Raw genomic sequence first — 20,975 nt, forward strand, 5'->3', positions numbered from 1 at the left:
TTGAGAATTATTGACAGGCAGCGGTCCCTTCGTCGTGAAGTTGAACTTGCGTTGTCTGAAGTCCATATCCTTCATTGTGAAGTTGAAATTGGCTCTGAAATTGAGAAGTTGTTGTTGACAGGCAGCGGTCCCTTCGTCGTGAAGTTGAACTTGCGTTGTCTGGAGTCCAATATCCTTCGTTGTGAAGTTGAAATTGGCTCTGAAATTGAGAAGTTGTTTGTTGACAACCAGTTGTCCCTTCGTTGTGAAGTTGAACTTGTGTTGCCTCGAGTGCCACGATATCCTCCTTCATGGAGTTGAAATCGCAGATGGCCCCTTCGTTGTGAAGTTGAGCCTTGACTTGAATATCCTTCGTCGTGAAGTTGAAATCCAAGTATTGTATGTTGCGGGTGGACACAATTCCCTTCACCGTGAAGTTGAAACCGTGGAGACCCCTTTATTGTGAAGTTTGGCTTCGAGCTAGATATCCTTCGTCGTGAAGTTAAAATCCACTCTCGAGCAATCGTGCGCTTTGAGTTCAATATCCTTCGCCGCGAAGTTGAAATTGACTCTAGCTAAAACCTGAAAAGTTATGCATATATGTGATGCTATGGATGCAATGCTCTTAGGTGTGCCTAAAATGCATATGCAACATATGTTATCTTGGGGCTCTTGAGAGACATCTCGATCACCAGTTACCTGTCTGGAATCTTGATTCTTGAATCTTCAAATTTTGATCCCTGATCTTGAATTCTTCAAATGTTCAAATCTGATGTGCACATTCTATTTTGATTTGAGAAATGCTTCTCGACCATCTCAAGTATGTGCCTGAGCTGAGTGTAACGGTTCAGATGATGCTTCAAAAGAAGTTGTCTTGAAGAGATAGAATTCGTTTCAAGGGAAACGATCTCAAAGATATCTGTTTTCATGAGAAACGGTCTCAAGGGAAACAAAATTATGTTTTAAGGGAAATAAATTTGAAGATTTTGTGTTTCAAGAGTAACTGTCTCAAGGGAGAAAAATTTGTTTTAGGGGAAAAATTCAAAGGTTTTGTTTCAAGGGAAACTGTCTCAAGATAGACGAAAATTGTTTCAAGAGAAACTGTCTTAAGAGAGACAAAACTTAGTTCCAAGGGAAACTATCTCAAGAGAGACGAAATTTATTTCAAGGGAAATGTTTTCAATGTTTATGTTTCAAGAGAAACTGTCTCAAGAGAGACAAATCTTGTTTTAAGAAAAACAATCATGAGTGAAATAAATTTTCTTCGAGTAAAACAGTCCCAAGTGAGACAAAGTCTGTTTTAAAAAAGCAATCTCAAATGAGATAATCATCTGCATTAAATGACACTGTCTCAAGCGAGACAGAATTTATATTGGAAATGTCGAATCTGAAAATGAATGTCGATCTTTCTATCTGTCGAGTTGGTTGAAGTGTAGCTTCTTGCTGCTGAGCTAAACAACCGACATCAATCTGTAAAGGTGCTTTTGAATCGAGTATCCTTCGTCTTGAAGTCGAACTTGACTCTAAAGCTGTAAAAATTATGTACGTGGAAAGAAAATGATAGATATGATGCTCTAAAATGTATGCATAAGATGCATGTAACATGAATTGGTTATATTTTATCTCCTGAAAAAGGTCTGATAATTTGCATTAGGATGTTGAATCCCCAAAGATGCCCCAATATCAAAAAATGCCCCAATATTTGATGTTGAATCTTCAAAGATGCCCCAATGTTCCTCATTTCTTGCTTCATCATGATTCTGAGCACGAGCTTTATGTCTAAGAGTCACATGTCATTTACCAAGATCCACTCTAGAGAGACTGTCTTGTTCGAAAAAAATGTTTTTCTTTCTCTTTTATTTTCAAAGTTCTGAAAATATCAATTAAAAGAGTTTTGAAAGATGTTTGATCCAAAGTTTTGAAAATATTGTCACTTTCACGGTTTTACAATTGAGACAAATCATAAAACTAGAGTTCATCGGCTATCAAAGAATTAATTACAATGTTAATCCTTCAATAATTATAGCTATTTGACATGTGCCAAGATCAAAGCTATTTTTGGGAAATGGTCAAGCAAAGAAAGGATAAAAAGTCTCAGGTTATTGTGTTTGGTCAAAGGTTTGGCATTTTTGTTCATTTGATGCTAAATGGTTTGACATTTGATGCTCAAAAGTTTGATGGGGTAGCTTGCATGCTCATCTACTAGAAGTGTTCTCCGACTCCCAGCTTTTATGGTCACACTCGATTGTGTGATGCCTTATCGAGGAATTTGTGTGATCGCCTCAGTTGCACAATTTTTATTCGAGCCGCCTTTTCAGGTTTTCAACTCGAATCCTCCTTTGGTTTCAAGACGTTATTCAGGATTTACGTCTTGAACCCCCTTTGTTATTTTTCTCTACCATACATAATTACATTGTTTTTTTGCAAACAAAGATTAATCTGATGGGCGGGATGAAATCTGAAGATAGTCTTTTCTGTTTAGAAATCCATGTATGATTAGAAGGGACTTTTAAGGCACGTAATGTAGGCCAAGGTTCGTGGTTATGAAAGAAAAGGATAAATAGGCCCAAACAAGTGTTTCAGGGTATTGAACCAAGGATCAATTCATTCTGATGCCATCAATCTTGTCTTGCTCAAAATGTCTCTTTCTCTTGATGCTCTATGATCTTTGAGTGAAGGGATTCAGTGATTCGGGAATGATTGTGCTTGATCAATCTCATTGAAGCTTGATGCACCATTTGTCTTTAGGGAATTTTGCATGTGCTTTTTGTCCCCTTTTTTATTTTTGTTCTTTCTTTTTTGTTCTTATTTTTTCCTTTTTGCTTCTTTTCTTTTTTTCTTTTTGCCCTTTTTGTTCTGATTGAATCATCGCACTTGGCATTTGGTTCACCTTTCGGTATCTCATCTGAATCAATGTCTTCACTCATGTGAGCAGATTTTCTCCACCTTGCCCCCCAGTGTGGAGGGTGATCCTTGGTTAGGGTAGAATCAGAAGAAAAAAAAATACTATAGGCTCAAAAGGGGATGCAAGGGATATATATTTTCTCCTGTTGTGAAGGGATAAAGAAAGAAAGCCGTTCATCATTTCATACATGTAAGTCTTCACAGAAGAGGTATCCCCAGGGGGATAGATTTTCATTAATTCTATTCACATGAAAACAGTTCAATTAATGCATGATAGAATTATTTCGAATGAATTGTTTTTTCTGCTCCTTGCTCCCATCATGTCTCAATGTTCAGGCTCCCGTCGAGATGCCCCAAGTTGTGTCTTTAGAATAAAGCTCATGTTCAGATGAACAACTCAATGCCTTGGGTTAAAATGTCAATTTTGAGTCTAAAAAGGTAGTGGTGTGATCTTATTGACTCAAAGAAAAGTATGGGTGTATCAAAAAGATAAAGGCAATGTTCAAGAATTTCAAAGGGAGGTAATGTCAAAATTTGGTCTTTTTGGTAATGACCATGAGTTATTTTGGGCAAAGAATCAAGGTATTTTATTCTGGGGTTTGAGACAGGATAAGAAATGTCTAATCTTGTCATATGTCAAAAATCTATAATTCTTGAAGAATTAAAAGAATCCTTAATTCATTTAATATTCGAAAAACTAAAGATTAAAACTCGTTCAATTGCTCAACCTTAGAAAGTAGCATAAATTCAATCGTTTAACAGATTAAGCAAACATGAAAGATCAGAGACGTGTTCAAACAAAACAATCCTCTAAGTACAAATGGTATATGTCATGTCCCCTTCTTCGGCTTTTTATGCCCCTGAATCCATCAAGTTTTGGATCTTGCGCTTCAATGCCTTATAGTTCTTAGAGGAATGTTTGGGGCTTCTTATGTGGTAACAGCTAACAGCTTCAACATCGTAGTCCTTAGGATACGAGGATTCTTTTCTTAGATCATCATGGCCGGCTTTGTCCTATCATCAGCTAATTAGGCTCTTTAATGTTACAATCTTGCTTCCATGTGGTTAAATTCGCTTCATCGAGTCCTTCATGACTTAATTTCATGTTTGTGAAAATGCTTAAAATTGTAGATGAAAATGCAAAAAGGCAAAAATGCAAAATGCAAGAATGCATGAAATGTTCGAGGCATTGATCCAGAAAAGTGTCCATTATTATAAATAATCCTTATTCAGACAAAAATGTTTTATCTTGTAAGAGATATAAAAACAATAAAAGGTATGTTCGGACTAAATCTTCTAGACATCCATCCGAGATACTTTCTTCCATGACTCGACTGCTTCTTTGATCATCTTCTTATAACTGTCACTGTGATACATAAACTCTGATATATATAATCCATATGTTGCTGGGAAAAACTGATGTGCCCCATACTGTCTAAGTGCCAACAACGGAGCATACCCAACTGCACCTCAAAGTCCAAATAGGGTCATAATGTCAGAATTCCCACACTTGAAAAGAACATCACTGAGGAACAACCAGGGGGCTCTCCAGGTAATATCCCGGTCCTGAAGATGAGTGAAGACTTTCATCCATTTCTCTTTTGAAGCGCCTTCATGTCATGTCATGGTGATGAACTCTCTCAAAGGTGAATACGTAGTGCTAAATCTACAGTAGGCAACCCCATTAGTCTTCCAGAAGTGGATGTGAATCCAGACTTGAAGGAACTGAACACATCTAATGAATCTACCTCCACCAGCTCTTCGGTAATGGTTGAGAGACCAAATGGTCTCGGCTGAGATGGTCGGTGCTGGGTTGACTCGTTTCGGAAGTTGCTCAAACAGTTCCACTGGGGTTGCGTCAATGCATCCCAAAACCTTTGGAAAGATGATCAAGCCATCCAGACCTAGTGCAAAAATGTCTATAGTCTTCCATTCATCAGGGTGGTCCTTCATTAGTTCCCTTATGTGGATCCACTCAATTCCTTGCCCGTTACCTTTGTTTCGGAGTCGGTCAATCACCCATTTTTCATCAACTCCTGCAATCTTAGCCAATCCGTTCTTGAAAGGCTGACTCTTGATATGTTTGATGTAGGCTCACTCCAGTTTAATGCTTTCACGGTGCAATAGTGTAGTATACTCCTCGATGGTAGGTACCATGTCCTCCTGGTTAAAAGTGAAGCAATTGTATCCCAGGTTCCAAAATTGAACCAAGACTCTGATTAAGGGCTCATCGGTCTTAACATGAAGCAAAAATGCAATGTCACCATACCGCTGACTGAACTTCTGTTTCCGATCATTCTCAGATGTCTCGAAGTTCTTACACATTATTCTGTTTTAGGCTGATAGAGGCGTAGCTAACCAGCTCTGACACATAGCTTCCTTGAAGACTGTCTCCCTTTTCCTTCTGAGTCTTCTCGGACCATAGTTTTTAATCTCTTGTATTACAACACCTTTGTCCATGGATTCAGATTATTCGAGTTTTAACAAACACGTTTTAGTGGATCAATGACCTCTTTTATGATGCAAGTGATGAAAATAAAATAAAATAAAGATGAAAAGAGTTAGTGAGGTGAAAAAAATAATCAAAAACGATCATAAAAATGAAAGTCCTACCCCACATGATATCTACCCCACATGCTTATTATTCCTACCCGGACATGATCTCTATCCCGCATGCTACTTTCAAACAAATCCTAACCGCATATTTGTCTAGTTCGCATGCTTTGAACAGAAACTAAAGCAGGAAACAAAGCAGCCTAGGGTTTGGAATGAGATTTTGGGGTGGGCTCTAATTCTCCATGGTCTCCCGGTTTAGGTGCTAAAAAATGGTACCCGAGTTCTCCTTGCTGGTGCCCCCTTGGGCTTGCCAGACCCTTAGTCCTAAACCCATCACAGGCTTGTATGGACTAAGTTAAACTCGAGAGGAAACATTCCCTTATGCCCATACGGAGAATAAATTCACACGAAGGCATAAGGTATATGAATCCTGAAGGTTACTTGCTAGGCCCATACGGAGAATAAATTCACACGAAGGCGTCGCTTTTACCCCCACTTAAATAGGGTTCGGAGCTCGGGTATAGAGCCTTTAGATGAAAAATCTTTAAGGGCTGAAATCATTAAAAAACGGTCAGTACAACTATTTACTTCGAAAATATAATCAAAAGTAAGCAATAAGGATCGAAATGTTACCTTAAAATTTAAACTTACCCTTTTCGTTAAAAAGACAACTGAAAATTACCTTAGCCTGACTCACTTACCTGTCCCCAGCGGAGTCGCCAAGCTGTCGCAACCGTCTTTCGGTTAGGCCCCGGAATTGGGCTTCGAGTTAGGAAAATGTGTTGGAGTCGCCACCGATCATTTATTTAAAGATAAATGGGTTGATCGGATACCCTATTTCTTATCTGATCTGCGTCTTACCAGAAATATGTCGGGCTCGGGAGTCGGTTACGGTCAAGGAAGGATTAGCACCCTTGAACCGCCCTTTCGGTACTACGTAATTTCCAGTTGTCTTAATTAAGAAAAATAACAAGTTAAATTAAAAGATAAAATAATGATCCAAAATTACTTACCTTTGACGCATTTACAAATATACCCTTTAAAAGTCAAAATATGGGTTATAAGAGATGAATAAATAAATAAAGTAAAACAAATAAAATAAGGAGATAAGTAAGAAATAAAGTAAATATAAAATGAATAGAATATATAAAATAAAAAACAATAACACTAATATATGCACAACAACAACTAAATAAAAATAAAATGATAATGCAAATAAATAATAAAACAAGTAAAAGAATATAAAAACATAAAATATAGGATAAATATAAAAATAGATAAATAAATGAGTAAAATATATAAAAAGTAAAAGCATAATATATATATATAAGTAAAATAATAATAATAAAAAAAAAGAAAATCAAAAGTAATATATACATGCAAAATAGGAAATATATAATATATATATATATAACACTAATAAAAACAGATATATATATAATAAAATTAATAGAAAGTAATATGCATATATAACAAGAATAATAAAATAGGAAAAAAATGATTTAGGGGGGAGAATTAAATATTTTAAAAAAATGAACACGCCTCGGGGGTGGATCTAGGTTCGAAACTTCGAAATCCCACCCTTTTTTAGTCATCGGCGCAACCCACGTTTTGGGTTATTCGAACCAAATCTCAAGAAAAATAACGTGCACATGCGAGAAATGAACGAACCAATGTAAAAAAAGATGCTACCTTTTATTTCCTTTTCGAATCGTTTACAACAACTTTGCCTTTGTATTTTCCGTGATTTCCTATGTGTTTTGTGTGTAAATCGTGTCTTACAATAGTGAGTTACAATGGCTATTTATAGTGCTTGTGGATCCTATCTTTAGGAGTTTAAATCATAGTAGAACTCTATCCTATTTTTTGAATCCTAACAAAATTCTATCATATCTTTAGGAGTTTGAATTCTAGTAGGACGAAAAGGTGTGTTGACAGTATGAATGTCACGTTTTTTGAAAAACAACCTTTTTTTGACAAAAACTCTCTTCCGGGGGAGAATGATTCTGAAATGAGTTTTTGGGAACAAACATCCTTGCCAAAATTGGTTGTAAATAGCTCAGTGGAACCAATTCATATTTATGTAACTAATCCTAGGATTTCACAACCTATAAATTCACATTCTCGTGAGACTCAGGTAGAAACCAACTTAGAACCACCTACTGAACTTCGTGTTTATTCTAGAAGGATGACTCGACCAAGTAATGTTCCACTGGCCCCCAAGGTATGCCAACCATCGGACTCGACTATGGTCCAAGGTACGACTTCTCTTTCTTCTCCAAATTTAGAGCCTTCTACAGAATTCTTTGAACCCATAGCCTTGCGCAAAGGTGTCAGATCATTTACCACAAAACATCCAATATCCAATTTCGTGTCTTATCATAAACTATCTCCAGATTTCAAAGCTTTTTCCACCAGGATTATGGATGATGAACTACCTAAGTCGATACATGAAGCTCTAGAGGTTCCGAGATGGAGAGAGACAGTTTTTGAGGAGTTAAAGGCCCTGAAGAAGAATGACACGTGGGATCTAACTCCTTTACCTGAGGGGAAATGATCTGTAGGCAGCAAGTGGGTATTCACCATCAAATACCATACAGATGGCTCGGTCCAGAGATACAAAGCAAGACTCATAGCACGAGGCTTCACTCAGACATACGACCTTGACTACGAGGAAACCTTCGCTCTTGTGGCCAAACTAAACACCGTACGTGTCCTACTCTCACTAGCCGCCAATTTGGATTGGAATCTCAGACAGTTTGATATGAAGAATACGTTCCTAAACGATGAGCTAGAGGAAGAGGTGTTTATGGAAGTTCCTCCAAGCTTTGATGAATTGAAGAAGGATGGCATGGTCTGCAAGCTAAAGAAATCCATTTATGGATTGAAACAATCTCTGGGAGCCTAGTTTGAGAGATTCACGAGAGTTGTGAAACAACACGGTTACACTCAGGCCCATTCCAATCATATTATGTTCTACAAACACAATAATGGTAAAATTGCTATTTTAATTGTGTATGTAGATGACATTGTTATGACAGGAGATGACACAGTAGAGTTGGAGTCGCTGAAGAACTTCTTATCCAACCAGTTTGAAGTCAAGGATCTAGGACAACTCAAATATTTCCTTGGAATGGAGATGGCTAGATCCTCAAAAGGTATAATTATCTCGCAAAGGAAATATGTCCTCGATATCTTGAAAGAGATCGGATTACTCGGATGTAAACCAGTGGTGACTCCTATTGATCCGAATCAAAAAATCGAAAAAGAAGATGGTGTTGAGCCTGTGGACAAGAATCGGTATCAGAAGCTAGTGGGGAAATTGATTTATTTGGCTCATACGAGACCAGATATTGCATTTGCTGTGAGCTTGGTTAGTCAGTTTATGCATTGTCCCTTAGAAAAACACTCCAATGTTGTTTATCGGATTCTTCATTACTTGAAAGGGAGTCCGGGTAAAGGAATCATGTTTTCAAAGAATGGAAGTCAAAGAGTGGAGATCTTCACTGATGCTGATTGGGGCGGAAGTTCTACAGACAAAAGATCTACCACCGGTTATTGCTCCTTTGTCTGGGGCAACTTAGTTACTTGGAGGAGCAAGAAGCAACCAGTTGTCTCTAGAAGCAATGCGGAGGCCGAGTTCAGAGCCATGGCGCAAGGAGTATGTGAGCTGTTATGGCTTAGGAGAATCTTGGAGGAGCTGAAGGTTGAAGGAGATAAACCGATGAAGTTGTATTGCGACAACAAATCGACAATCAGTATTGCTCAGAATCCTGTACAGCATGACAGGACCAAACATGTCGAAATAGATCGACATTTCATCAATGAGAGGCTGGAAAATGGCGATATCTGCATATCGTTTGTTCCATCATCAGAGCAGCTCGCCGATGTTCTCACCAAGGGACTGTTTACTACGATGTTCGAAGGATTTCTGTCCAAGTTGGGAATGATCGATATCTATTCTCCAGCTTGAGGGGGGTGTCGAGAATATCTAAATTAAATATTAGGATTGTTAACTAGATGTTTTATTCTGTTAGTTATTAGATAGGATCAGTTTTAATTAGATATGATCAGTTTTAATTAGATAGAATCAGTTTTATTATGTTGTTAATTTTATGCATCTTTTTATGTAAAGTTGTTACATTGTAAACTCTATTTAAGTCAGTCATATTCGGCAGAAATAAATATGATTTATTCGGAACAAGTTTTTCCGACTTTAGATACTATTCCATCTCATCCTCGCCAAGGTGGTCCTCTTTTCTTGTCTTCTTTCTATTTGGCCAGTAGTTTTGCTTTCTAAATAGCAAGGTGGAAAAATGTGTAATAGATGATTGAGCCGGACCAGCATTATGGAAATATCATTTAATAAAACTTCTACAATCTTCAATTTCATGTTTTTATTCTAGCTATAATATTTTTTAATGTATGTCAACATATTTACCAACTATAATTATGTTTTACAGGATGGCAGCATCTAGAATTCATGTAACTTGTGCATTGGTTCACGAGAAGACACCAACAGGTCGTATTCACAAAGTAGTTTGTTGAACTTGGATTAAGGTACCCCATGTTTCCTTTTTCTCTTCTACATAGTCGGGAGATGACATTTTTGATCAGATAAATGATATATAATTCCTGGTTGCCATGCTTTGATAATTATCGTCCCTGTAGTATTTAACAAATATTTTCGTTGAATAATAGTATTAATATAATCTTTACCCCCATTTGCTCCCTTCTTTTCAGAATTCCATGCCATCGGAGAAAAGCCGTGACTGCAGCTGGACTCCTATTTTTGTCAGGCAATCGAACTTCAAACTTCCTTCCGACACTAAAGTGCCGATTATTATGATTGGCCCTGGTACTGGATTGGCTCCTTTCAGGGGATTCCTTCAGGTAAGTTCTATCACCTTTTCAATGTTAGTCACGTTGAGCGAATATTGTGAACTAGTTATTTATATAGTCTTTTTCAGGGAAGACTTGCCCTGAAAGAAGCTGGAGCTGCTCTAGGTCCATCTGTATTGTTCTTTGGCTGCAGGAATCGGAAAATGGTAAGTCATGCACGCACTTTCCAGTCCCATGATAAGTTTTGCATCACCGATGCCTTTGATTTTAAAATACATATCTAGGATTACATTTATGAAGATGAGCTCAACAACTTCGTCGACAGTGGTGCACTTTCTGAGCTTGTGGTTGCCTTTTCACGCGAGGGGCCTACCAAGGAATATGTGCAACACAAGATGATGGAGAAGGTACTGGACATGTTTCACCTACCATCATGAAATGCAGGATATAACTTTCTCTTTCTATTTTACGAATTCGGCATTTTCAGTACCCTTAATTTCAAGCTCTAAGCACATTTCCGCCACGTTTTCAGGCTGCGGACATCTGGAATGATTTTCAGGGACGTTACCTATATGTATGTGGTGATTCCAAGGGCATGGCTAGAGATGTGCATCGAACTCTACACACTATTTTGCGAGAGCAGGTATGTTTATTATACAAATCCAAGATTATAATTGCCGATATCGATAACATTATCAGCTGCCATGTTACAAGGCAATTTGATTAAAAATAAGTTACTGCAACTTTTACAACTTCACACCCCGATACCGGTGTTCCAAACTTTGTTGATTTCAGGGAGGTCTAGACAGCTCAAAGGCTGAGAGCATGGTGAAAAACCTGCAAACGACTGGCAGGTATCTACGTGATGTATGGTGAATGATTCCACCATGAAAATAATGAAAGAAAGGAATTTGCTCTCTCAATCTATATATTTATGAACTATATATATATATACACAAGCCAAGGCCGGATTGTTCGGACAAAAAATATGGAAAACCGGATTGTTCGCATCGAATCGAAAGCGATGAGGTCTGTGATTCTTTTTTAACTCTGCCATTGCAATTTGAAGGGATTTTGTTTCTTTTATTTATTTTTTATCTATGTAATTTATGTATTACATTATATAATTAATAAAATTAGTTGTAGTAATGGACTCTTAACATTCTAACTTTGATTCTTTCTGAATGGATCATTTGGAATTTCAAGTAATTGCTTCCTTGGTCAAAGAATTGACACTTCACATTAGATATCAAAATTTTAATTTCTCAAAGATTAGATGTGTTCATAGGTCGGGTTAGAGTTAATTTTTAAAAAAAAATCAGCTTTTTTTGTTGTTTAAAAAAAATAATGTATTAAAAGATAGTTTTATATGTTAATAATTTGTATATTGTATAACTATAATTAAATTTAAATAAAATATAAGGTTTAATTGTTTTTTAATTCAAATTCACCGACCCAGTAAAAAAAGTTCAGAGATTAAAAGTTATTTTTATTCCTATAACATATTGTCATATTGTATATAAGGTCGCGTTCTGTGTTTTTAGCCAATTTGGTCAATTTTATTTAATTCGACCGTTTCTAATTTATTTATTTTTTGAAATTCACAATTTTAATTTTGTAGTTAATTTCTTTTAGGAATGGTTGTGTAATGTTATGTTAAGAGATATAAACATGAGAAGTTATAATAAAATTTTTAGAGTGTATAATCATAATTTTAAGGATATAAAATTAAATAATCGATAAAATATAAATATAATATTTAAACTATGTGAGAATTTAAATTATTTAAGGGATACCATATCCCAACACCTATCGATTGATCATCTAGTCAAACAATTTGACTTGATTTTTTTCTAAGAATGTCAGAAGTTGAATATTATCGATTGTTGATTAGCGAGGTTCGTTATTTCCCCATATTTTCCTTTTGGTTAACAAAAAGAAGAAAAACCAATCCTTCTTAATTATTAGTACTTCATAGTTTAACGTATTTTTGCATTATTTTTTCTCTTTTTCTGGAAATTGACTACGAAAATACGAAGAACATCGAAGAAATTTGCATGCATTTCCACCGCACAAAGGGATTAACAATAACAAAAACAAAAAAAGAACATGGACGGCAGGGTTCGAACCTGCGCGAGCAGAGCCCACATGTTTTCTTGTAATTCCCAATAACCACTCCGAAACCTCCACAATGTTGTGCTTTATGTTTGTTGTTTTTGTTGGTGTATTTATACTATTGTCACAGATTAAATCAATTATAGTTAAAAATCAACATTTATTATAATTAAATAAATTGCTCACCCTTGTCTTTCTTCTCTTAATTTTATTTTTTTACTTTTATATGCATGCATAAGTTATATACATGGACTGTGGTGCTCGAAATCATTTCCCCAAGTCCTCTTTGAATTCTCCGAGTTTCACAACGATGACGACAGCTCCGATATGTGCCCAGCCAGCAACATAATCTCCGACGGAAAACTTGTTCCATTCGAAGAAAGAACGAGTTAAAAATAAAAAACCCATCTCTTACACAGACGATTCCGGTAGCTCTCTAAGTTACATACCATCAGCTCTACCGAAAACAACAATGCTCTTCTTAGAATCAACCGCTCTTTGGATTCTCAGAAGCAGAAGCTTCACCGTCTCACCATAAATGGAGAGGGTTACATCAACAAAGAGCTTCAACCAATCTAAGATTTCTCCTAAAAAAGCGGTTAAGCCGAGGTGGTACATTTTCACGTTCGAATCCATTAAGTTTCCACCGAGGATGTGCAATTTGAGAATAAATGTAAGTTGCAGATATTGATATTCCGATCTTTAGATTTATTGAAACATTAACTCTTAAAAGGATAGTAAAACCCAAAATTCAATACAAGCTTACATAAGGTCATGATAAAACATTGTGCCAAGAAATGGATTGAAATGCCTTTGTGGACATTAAAAGCAAAGGAAAAAGAAAAGTACCAAACCAATATGCATTGATAAAATATTCTAATGGAACAAAAATAGAAAGGCGAACCGATGATGTATATAACACAACAACCAAGTTTCACCAAATTCGAAGCAACAACGAACGACGACGACGGAAGCAAGTATCTCGAGCATTAATTTGTAGTGAATGTGAGGGCAAAGCATCCTCTACAAAGGGGGTAGGGTCAAGTTCATAATGCTACGCCATTGACAATCCTTCTTAATGTATTGTTAATTTAAGCATGTGGAGCTTTAGCTCACATGGCAATGACTATGAGACTGCTGTCTATGATACCAAATGATCCTTCAACATATATATATATGTATATGTATGAATGTATTATGCATGTAAGACCAATGCATTTACAGTGTATCGATGAAATAGCAAAAACCATTTTTGTCTGAGCATAGCTCAAGAGCGGAGTTTCACCCCGATCTTGAAAACAACTGGTCAAGAGATTCAAGCTGACAATCTTCAAGCCCGAAGGGAGTCTCTGAATCCAGGGGAAATAGATCCAACACCTGAAAGGAAAAAACGATCAAGAACTAACTCAGGCTTTAGCCTTTTGGGACATGTCATATGAAACAAAAATGCACACCACTTCGAAGTCACCGATCCCTGTTTCAACCCTGCCCCATACAAAATGATACCCCCAACCTCATGTAGAATGCCTAAAAGCAGGGATTTATATTGCGGTCCTGTTGCATTTATAAGGGTGGCGGATATGATACATTTCTTCCAGCAACAAATGGTATTGTGCACTCAAGTGATATTAAAAGATCAAAGCTGTTCTAATTTCTTTTTGTGTTGGATGCATTTCGTCTAGACCACAAATATGAAATACGAGTTGCTACACTGAGTATAATAAAAAAATGTGTTAACTGTACTCAGAGGATATAGATTTACCTCTTTGTCTTGATCAACAACACATAGCAGCCACAAGCTCTCAACTTGAATAAAGCACAAAAGACACTGCAGTGCATTGTTAAAAGGACATAAGAAAACATGAATAAATGTTATCTCATTAGAATTTGCAAATTTACAGTCCCTGAGAAATTTACGAGAATCCATGAAACGTTAAAAGGCACATCAACGACTCTCAATCCTAAACATGGTCCAAAAGGGTATAAACGATAATTTAAAATAAAACAGATACATATAAAAACATGAGATATAGGGTCAATCACGTGACGTAATTCCTGATTCTTGCAGCTTGATCATACTGAACTATACTGTATCAAAACTACATAAAAATAATTCACCTTGGATTTAAGCAAAAACATATACATAAAGAACACTAAGTTGGTCGTTGTTTAAAATGCAATTTTTTCTGCAAATGATACTAAACGATAAAAAATTGTCTGCAAAAACACACAAAATCCTCAACTACTTCGTTATTAAAACCCTCAAATTAAAATGGAGAAATGACTCACCAATAAGAAAAATAGCTATCAATAAAGCAAGTGTAAGTTGCAGTGAGCAACTAAACTGCAAATGTACTGGACTTTGCAGATGTCGTAATAACCCACCGACCCATCCAGAGCGCTGCAATATATTAAGTTTATTAGGTTCCCCGAGTACTTAGCAAATATTCGTGCACAAAATGTTAATTATACAAGAATTATAGCATAGCATAAAAGCAGTATAAAAAGGAAATAAAGGTAATGATCCCCCTCCCCTGGTTCTTACCTGATAGAATAAATTAAAAGGACCCTTGTCCCGAGGAAGATCTCCACACCTTTGCTTATTGAAGAAAAGCTTTGAATCTTTATCTTTAGGTGTGGACTGAATACTCGACCTGATTTCACTTCTATTATCATATTCATCAGCAATTACAATTCTTAGTGCACCAAAATTTGGTGAACTCCATGTTTTCCTTGCACCAATTGTTCTCTCTTGTCCACAACTTACGTCAGCAGCCCTTCCAGAAGTTTCATTGTCTTCTACATTGATGACACACACAGCATCATTACTAGAATCTTTGAAAGTTTTCACTTCAGAAGTATCGCCATTGCATGTAGCATTGAAATTAGAATCTACGTCCTTTCTCTTATGGCAATTTTCCAAAAGAGGGTTCTTCACAGATGCTTGCAAGGTCGGAGAAGTACCGGAAAGGAAGATTGCTAAATCATCACATTCTTCTTCATCCAAATTAACCCACTGAAGGGGTTGCTTCCCCTCCTCTGAAAATGCTTCTTTTAAAGCTGCTTCTACACAGGAAATCTGACTCTCGATAGCAGTAATAAATTGTTTGTGCCTAGTTGCTGTAATATCATCGCTACGATGTCCATGGCTCAACCGTATTGCTCTCTCAAACTCTTCCAACTGAATTGACATCCATAATATATAGAGCAGATATTGACATGAGTAAGCTTCCTAGAAATGACTAAAAGGCAATGATATCTAGCAAATGCGACGTTTCTTCATTTATGTTAAAAGTATCCATGTCCAATACATATCAGCACATGGATAAGGAAACATGTTTCTCACAATACGTGTAAAAATAAAACTTAGACAAAAGCGAACATATATGTCTTAGACACACACACAAATCCAACAAAGATCGAACGATTACTTTAAGTACTGAAAGACATACCTGCCATTTAGCAGTACCTAAAGCAGTTTGCAGTTCTCTACAAAGTTCAGCAGAATCTTCAGTTTTTAGCCCTTCTCTCTTATGTTTGATCCATAACCTATATGCTGATTCCATTCTGAAAAACAACAGAAGCCATGAAAATACTTCAAACACTTTATTTTCAAAAATGCTTGAAGCTTAAACTTGTTATATAAGCAAAACCGTCGTTTATGTAGTTGATTAATAACATTAAGCATTACAAAATCTCCATTAAAGTTTTCAGATTTCAAGCATATAATCTTCCTCGAAAAGATGGAACCTTTAATCATATATATATATGAAATTAAACAGTTAATTATATGAAACTTAACCAAACATTTAAAAAGCAACAACAAAAACCCATATCGGCAACCAAACTCAAGCAGCAAATTGGCATATAAGTTGAATTTAAAAGGAAAAAAAACATACATATCAGCAGATTCTTGAACCTCTTCTGCTGCAGAAAAGAAGGAATCTTTTTGCCACAAATCAAAACTGTTTACAATCATCTTCTTCTTCTTCTTCACTGTTTCAACAGCTACAACCCAGAATAAAATTATAAAAAAATACTATCAAGAGATTTGCAACAACAAAAAAATGGATGGGTCTTTCGTTTCTTTTCTTTGCTAAGGAGAAGATGGTGAAAGCAAACACATGTTGAGCCAAAGAAGAGAAAGGAAGAAAGACGATGAGACGTACAAAAGTATTTCTCTTGTTCACCCCCTTTCCCTTCCTCTTTCTTTCCCTTTCTCTTTTTCCCAGTTTTATTCATGTGAAGTTTATATAAAACATTTAGGTTCAACTCCAAAACGGGTCCCTTTACTATGTGTTTTTTTTTCTATTTTAGTCTTCTATTATGAATTGAATACTTATATTATTTGGACAGAGATGATAATTGATATAATTATACTCTTTAATTTTTAAATTATACATATTTAAATTTATAATATAATATAATTTACACTATCAAATATGAAAAAGAATTATATTATACTCTATCATCTAAAATATGTTTATCAGATTAAAATTTCTTGTAACTACATATAAGATAATAATTACATTTTCATGTAATTACAATATGATATCCAAACACGACCTAAATATTTTTATTAATTTACCATCGTGTTTGTAAAATTTCATATAATTTAAATGTTTTCTATTTTCAATAAACTAACAACGTTTATAAAAAAATAAATTTTATTTTTTTAATTAATATATCCAGCTAAATTAAATGTTATTGTATTATATTACTCATACATATTTAAATAATTAACATGTTGCATAACTATAAAAGAATATAATTATTATTTAATAATTACATTTTATTATTATTATTATGTAATATTTGGGTAATATAATAACTTGTTGATTGGAGTACAAAGATAAAAGTGGCATTCATAGTTGGTATTCTCTTTATTCTCTTCACTTATTCATTTGATCAAATAATAGAATATTAATTTAAGCATAGAATGTCATCAAATAAATAAAAATAGTACATTAACAAAACTTTAATATGAATTAGATTCCAACTTAAAGTAAACTCTTAAAAAAAGGATTTACCATGTATTAAACATGATCATTTGTGATTTTTTATCAATAAAATAATCAGGAAAAATCGAGAGAATGTTTAAGGTGATAGTATCTCTGAAAATTTTAAATTTTCGTATAATTTAAATATTTTCTTATTTTCTAGTTATTATCTAATGGTATACCCTTAAATTTTCAATACAAATTTTTAAAATTTGTATCTTAACATAAAATCTCATGCCAGAGAATAATAACACTTGCTAATTAATGTTGGTGATAAATTGATATTTTAGGTGGGAAATAATAAGAAGGAATTGGATGATTGGATTTGTGGTTTCATATTAATGAATGGGAAGGAAAGATGTTAACATCATCAAAGAGACACCCCCCACTTAACCACCACTTTAGTTACCATTATCTTATCATTATTATTATCTTAGATTTAATTAAAGATTAGATGCTAATTTCAATATTAATATTGATTTCTTTACATCGATTATCACTTGATTTAATCGAATAGGATGCTAATTTTTTAAAAAAGTTAGAAGCTTATATCTTGATGTTATAAAATTAAAAGAATTATTCTCTTAATAAATTTTTACAATATTTAATTTAAATTAATCAATTAATAAATTAAATAGAATAATTATTTTAAAATATATATTGAATTCCATGCAAATACATACCATGAATGAAGATTTTTTTATGATAAAGTAAGTAAACTATATGTATATTTTATGATATTACAAGTTCTCTATTGACAGCATGAAAACAAACAAATAAAATATTGTGTGACAATTCATGTGGAAGTCCAGGGTTTCATGCTGCTTGGATTATTATAAATATATAATGACAATGCTAGATGTTAACAACTCATTGACCTTGCGAGTGTGGGTAGCCGTTCAAAATATTTTGTAAACAAATCAAAAAAAGTTTTAATTATGATATATTTAAAATCAATAAAGCACAAATTAAATTACTTCGATGATAAACTTTTAGTATTATAAATGTTAAAGGTATAAATATTTAATGTCAAATAGTTAAAAATATTATCTTATAATTATCTTAGATTAATTAAAAAATAGATTATAAAGAACGAAATATTAAATATAAAAATAGTTTTTGTAGATAAATCATTTATATAACATTGTTAAGGGATCTCTGGTTGTTCGGTCGAAATCTCAACAATCAAAAAGGTGTTGATTTTCTCAAAGTGCAAGTGATATCATTTTAACATCGAAATTTTATCTTTCGATTCTTAAGAAATTCACGGGAGTACTTCAACTAAGTGAGTACGATCGTAGATTATGTCTAACTTACTATGACCTACTTTATATATCGAATAGTCGCGTGATTCACACTGGCAGATTTTCGTGGAGTTGAAGGGGAGCCTTGACCCCTCGTCAATTTTTAACTATTAATTAATATTAAAAAATATTTTTTTTTAAATAAATAAAGAGAAATTTATTCGACTCTTCAATTAAAAAATTATATTTATGAAAAAATTAAAAAAAATACTTTAAGCCCCACCTTAATAAAGAAAAATTTATTTGCTCCCTCGATTAAAAAAATTGTATTTATGAAAAATAAAAAGTATTTTAATCCCGCTTTAATAAATTCATAGTTTCGACCCTGATAATTCATCAAGAGTTGGGAATAGACTGAGTGCCATAAAAACTAAATTGATAAAACTAACTAATTAGAAGACTAAATCGTGAAATTAGAAAATTGGTAGTGAAATGACCTTGAGAGTAACAGTGGATCCACTATATATTTAGGGTGGATACGTGTCTACTGTAAAATATGAATTTTATTCGATTAATTATTCATTTTATTGACGTGTCTATCTTAAAATCTAGATTTTATTTGATTAATTATTTATTTTATTAATGGTGCGTACCTTAAAATTTTATTTGTGTTCATTTTATATATAAACTTTGTATAGTAATATATATATTTTTATACTCAAAAATATTTTTATACCTATCATTGATGAAGAGAAATGAATCTCATGCCCTAGGCAAAGCAAAACTTTGTAATGCATCTATAGTACCATCAAGCCATGCCAATTTTGATGATTTGTCACCTTAATTCGGGGTAATTAAATTCTACTATGATTTGATATATGAGATAAATTATAATAAAAAATAATTGAAATTCTTAATATTTGCAGTGGAGGAACTTTCTATACTTTAGATAAAATATCGAGACTAAAACGACAGCACAAATACCTCGAAAAATAATATATTTCTGCTTATTAGGAGTTTTATCGAACAATGAGGAGAGACACTTTCGAAATTCTCATCAATAGACAAAATGCTAGAGTTCAAACAATACCACATACATCTCGAGGAATTAATATATTTTTAGTTTTTGAAATTTCAACCGAATAATTAATAGATTCATCAACGGATGTAATTTGACTTAATAAATTTTATAGCCCTCTTTGAATTAAAATTAAAATTAAAAAATGAAAAATGAAAAATATAAAATAACTAAATTAAGTTAAAAAGACTAAATATCCAACTTATAATAGAGAGTATAACTGTTATGTGCATGAACAACGACTGCTTCCGAGGTGGCACTTGGTTGTCACAGCTCGAGCTATGCAAGTGGCGTATAATCCGTCCAATTTCCCTTCCCCGACGAATGGATCTCTTACTCTCTCCCGTGACCATTCTAATCGATGGGCTAAACCACCACCTGATTTTCTAAAGTTGAATGTAGATGGAGCCCTGTTAAAAAAATACTGTAGATGTAGCCTGTCCCCTCGATGTTGGTTCTTTGGCTGTTGGAGCTATTCTGAAGGTTTTGTAGTGGCTGCAAGTGCAGGCTGTATTGCAAGTCCGCATGATGCTGGGTTTGTGGAAGCACAGGCTCTTTGTTTTGGTCTGCGCTTTGTATCGGAAATGGGTTACTCTCAAGTTATGATTGAAAGTGATGCTATTAACGTGGTTAACCAACTTTTAAACCATCATTCTGATAATTTCATTCTCCGATTCACCTTATCTGAAGCTCGTCGGATCTTGGATTTTAACCCTTCAATCAGCATCCGTTCTATTCATCGTTCGGCAAACGGGGCAGCACATGTATTGGCCATATTTAAATTATATGGCCCAGTGCTAGAAAGAGAAACCAAGGGAACAATGATGAAGTCCAATTCGATGTGGGATCCAATCCGTCCCACTCTATTCATCCGTAGTTACTTCTTGGCTTTGCTTATATAAGTACCATATGATAATAATTGTGGGTTTTGATGTCTTCATTGCGATGAATCGGGCTTATAAGGATAAATTTAGGGTTAAATAATAAAATTCAGAAAATTTAAAAAATCATTCGAATCCAATTGTATGATTTAATTTGGTTTTAGTGTTTCTTTTCGTGATCCAATTTTAGGTCGATTTAGACATGCAATCTTTATAATTTAGTTCAGGTTCAAAATTTTAATATGAAATTCATTTGTTCAATATCAAACCGAATTAAAATTATCCAAATTAAACTCGTTTTAAAGTCCATTCATTTGGTCCAAATTATACTTTGTCAAATTTCAATTTTTATCGAGATTAGTACAATACATTTTTT

General features: G+C 34.3%; 1 protein-coding gene and 1 pseudogene across 1 annotated transcript; one reads left to right on the forward strand and one right to left on the reverse strand.

The window, feature by feature from the left end:
* The first annotated feature begins 9,903 nt into the window (after positions 1 to 9,903).
* On the forward strand, positions 9,904 to 11,213 carry LOC120189242 (annotated as a pseudogene).
* Positions 11,214 to 14,194: 2,981 nt separating this feature from the next.
* LOC120189239 lies at positions 14,195 to 16,468 on the reverse strand. The gene is made up of 5 exons (XM_039192554.1): positions 16,296 to 16,468; positions 15,849 to 15,963; positions 14,942 to 15,577; positions 14,686 to 14,797; positions 14,195 to 14,224 (listed from the first exon to the last, which is right to left on the reverse strand). The coding sequence occupies exons 1-5, from the start codon at positions 16,373 to 16,375 to the stop codon at positions 14,199 to 14,201; spliced, it is 969 nt and encodes a 322-aa protein (XP_039048485.1). The 5' UTR covers positions 16,376 to 16,468; the 3' UTR covers positions 14,195 to 14,198.
* Positions 16,469 to 20,975: the final 4,507 nt, after the last annotated feature.

Source organism: Hibiscus syriacus, unplaced genomic scaffold (genome assembly GCF_006381635.1).
Source record: "Hibiscus syriacus cultivar Baekdansim isolate YM2019G1 unplaced genomic scaffold, ASM638163v2 tig00116954_pilon, whole genome shotgun sequence".
In the NCBI taxonomy this organism is placed as follows: domain Eukaryota; kingdom Viridiplantae; phylum Streptophyta; class Magnoliopsida; order Malvales; family Malvaceae; genus Hibiscus; species Hibiscus syriacus.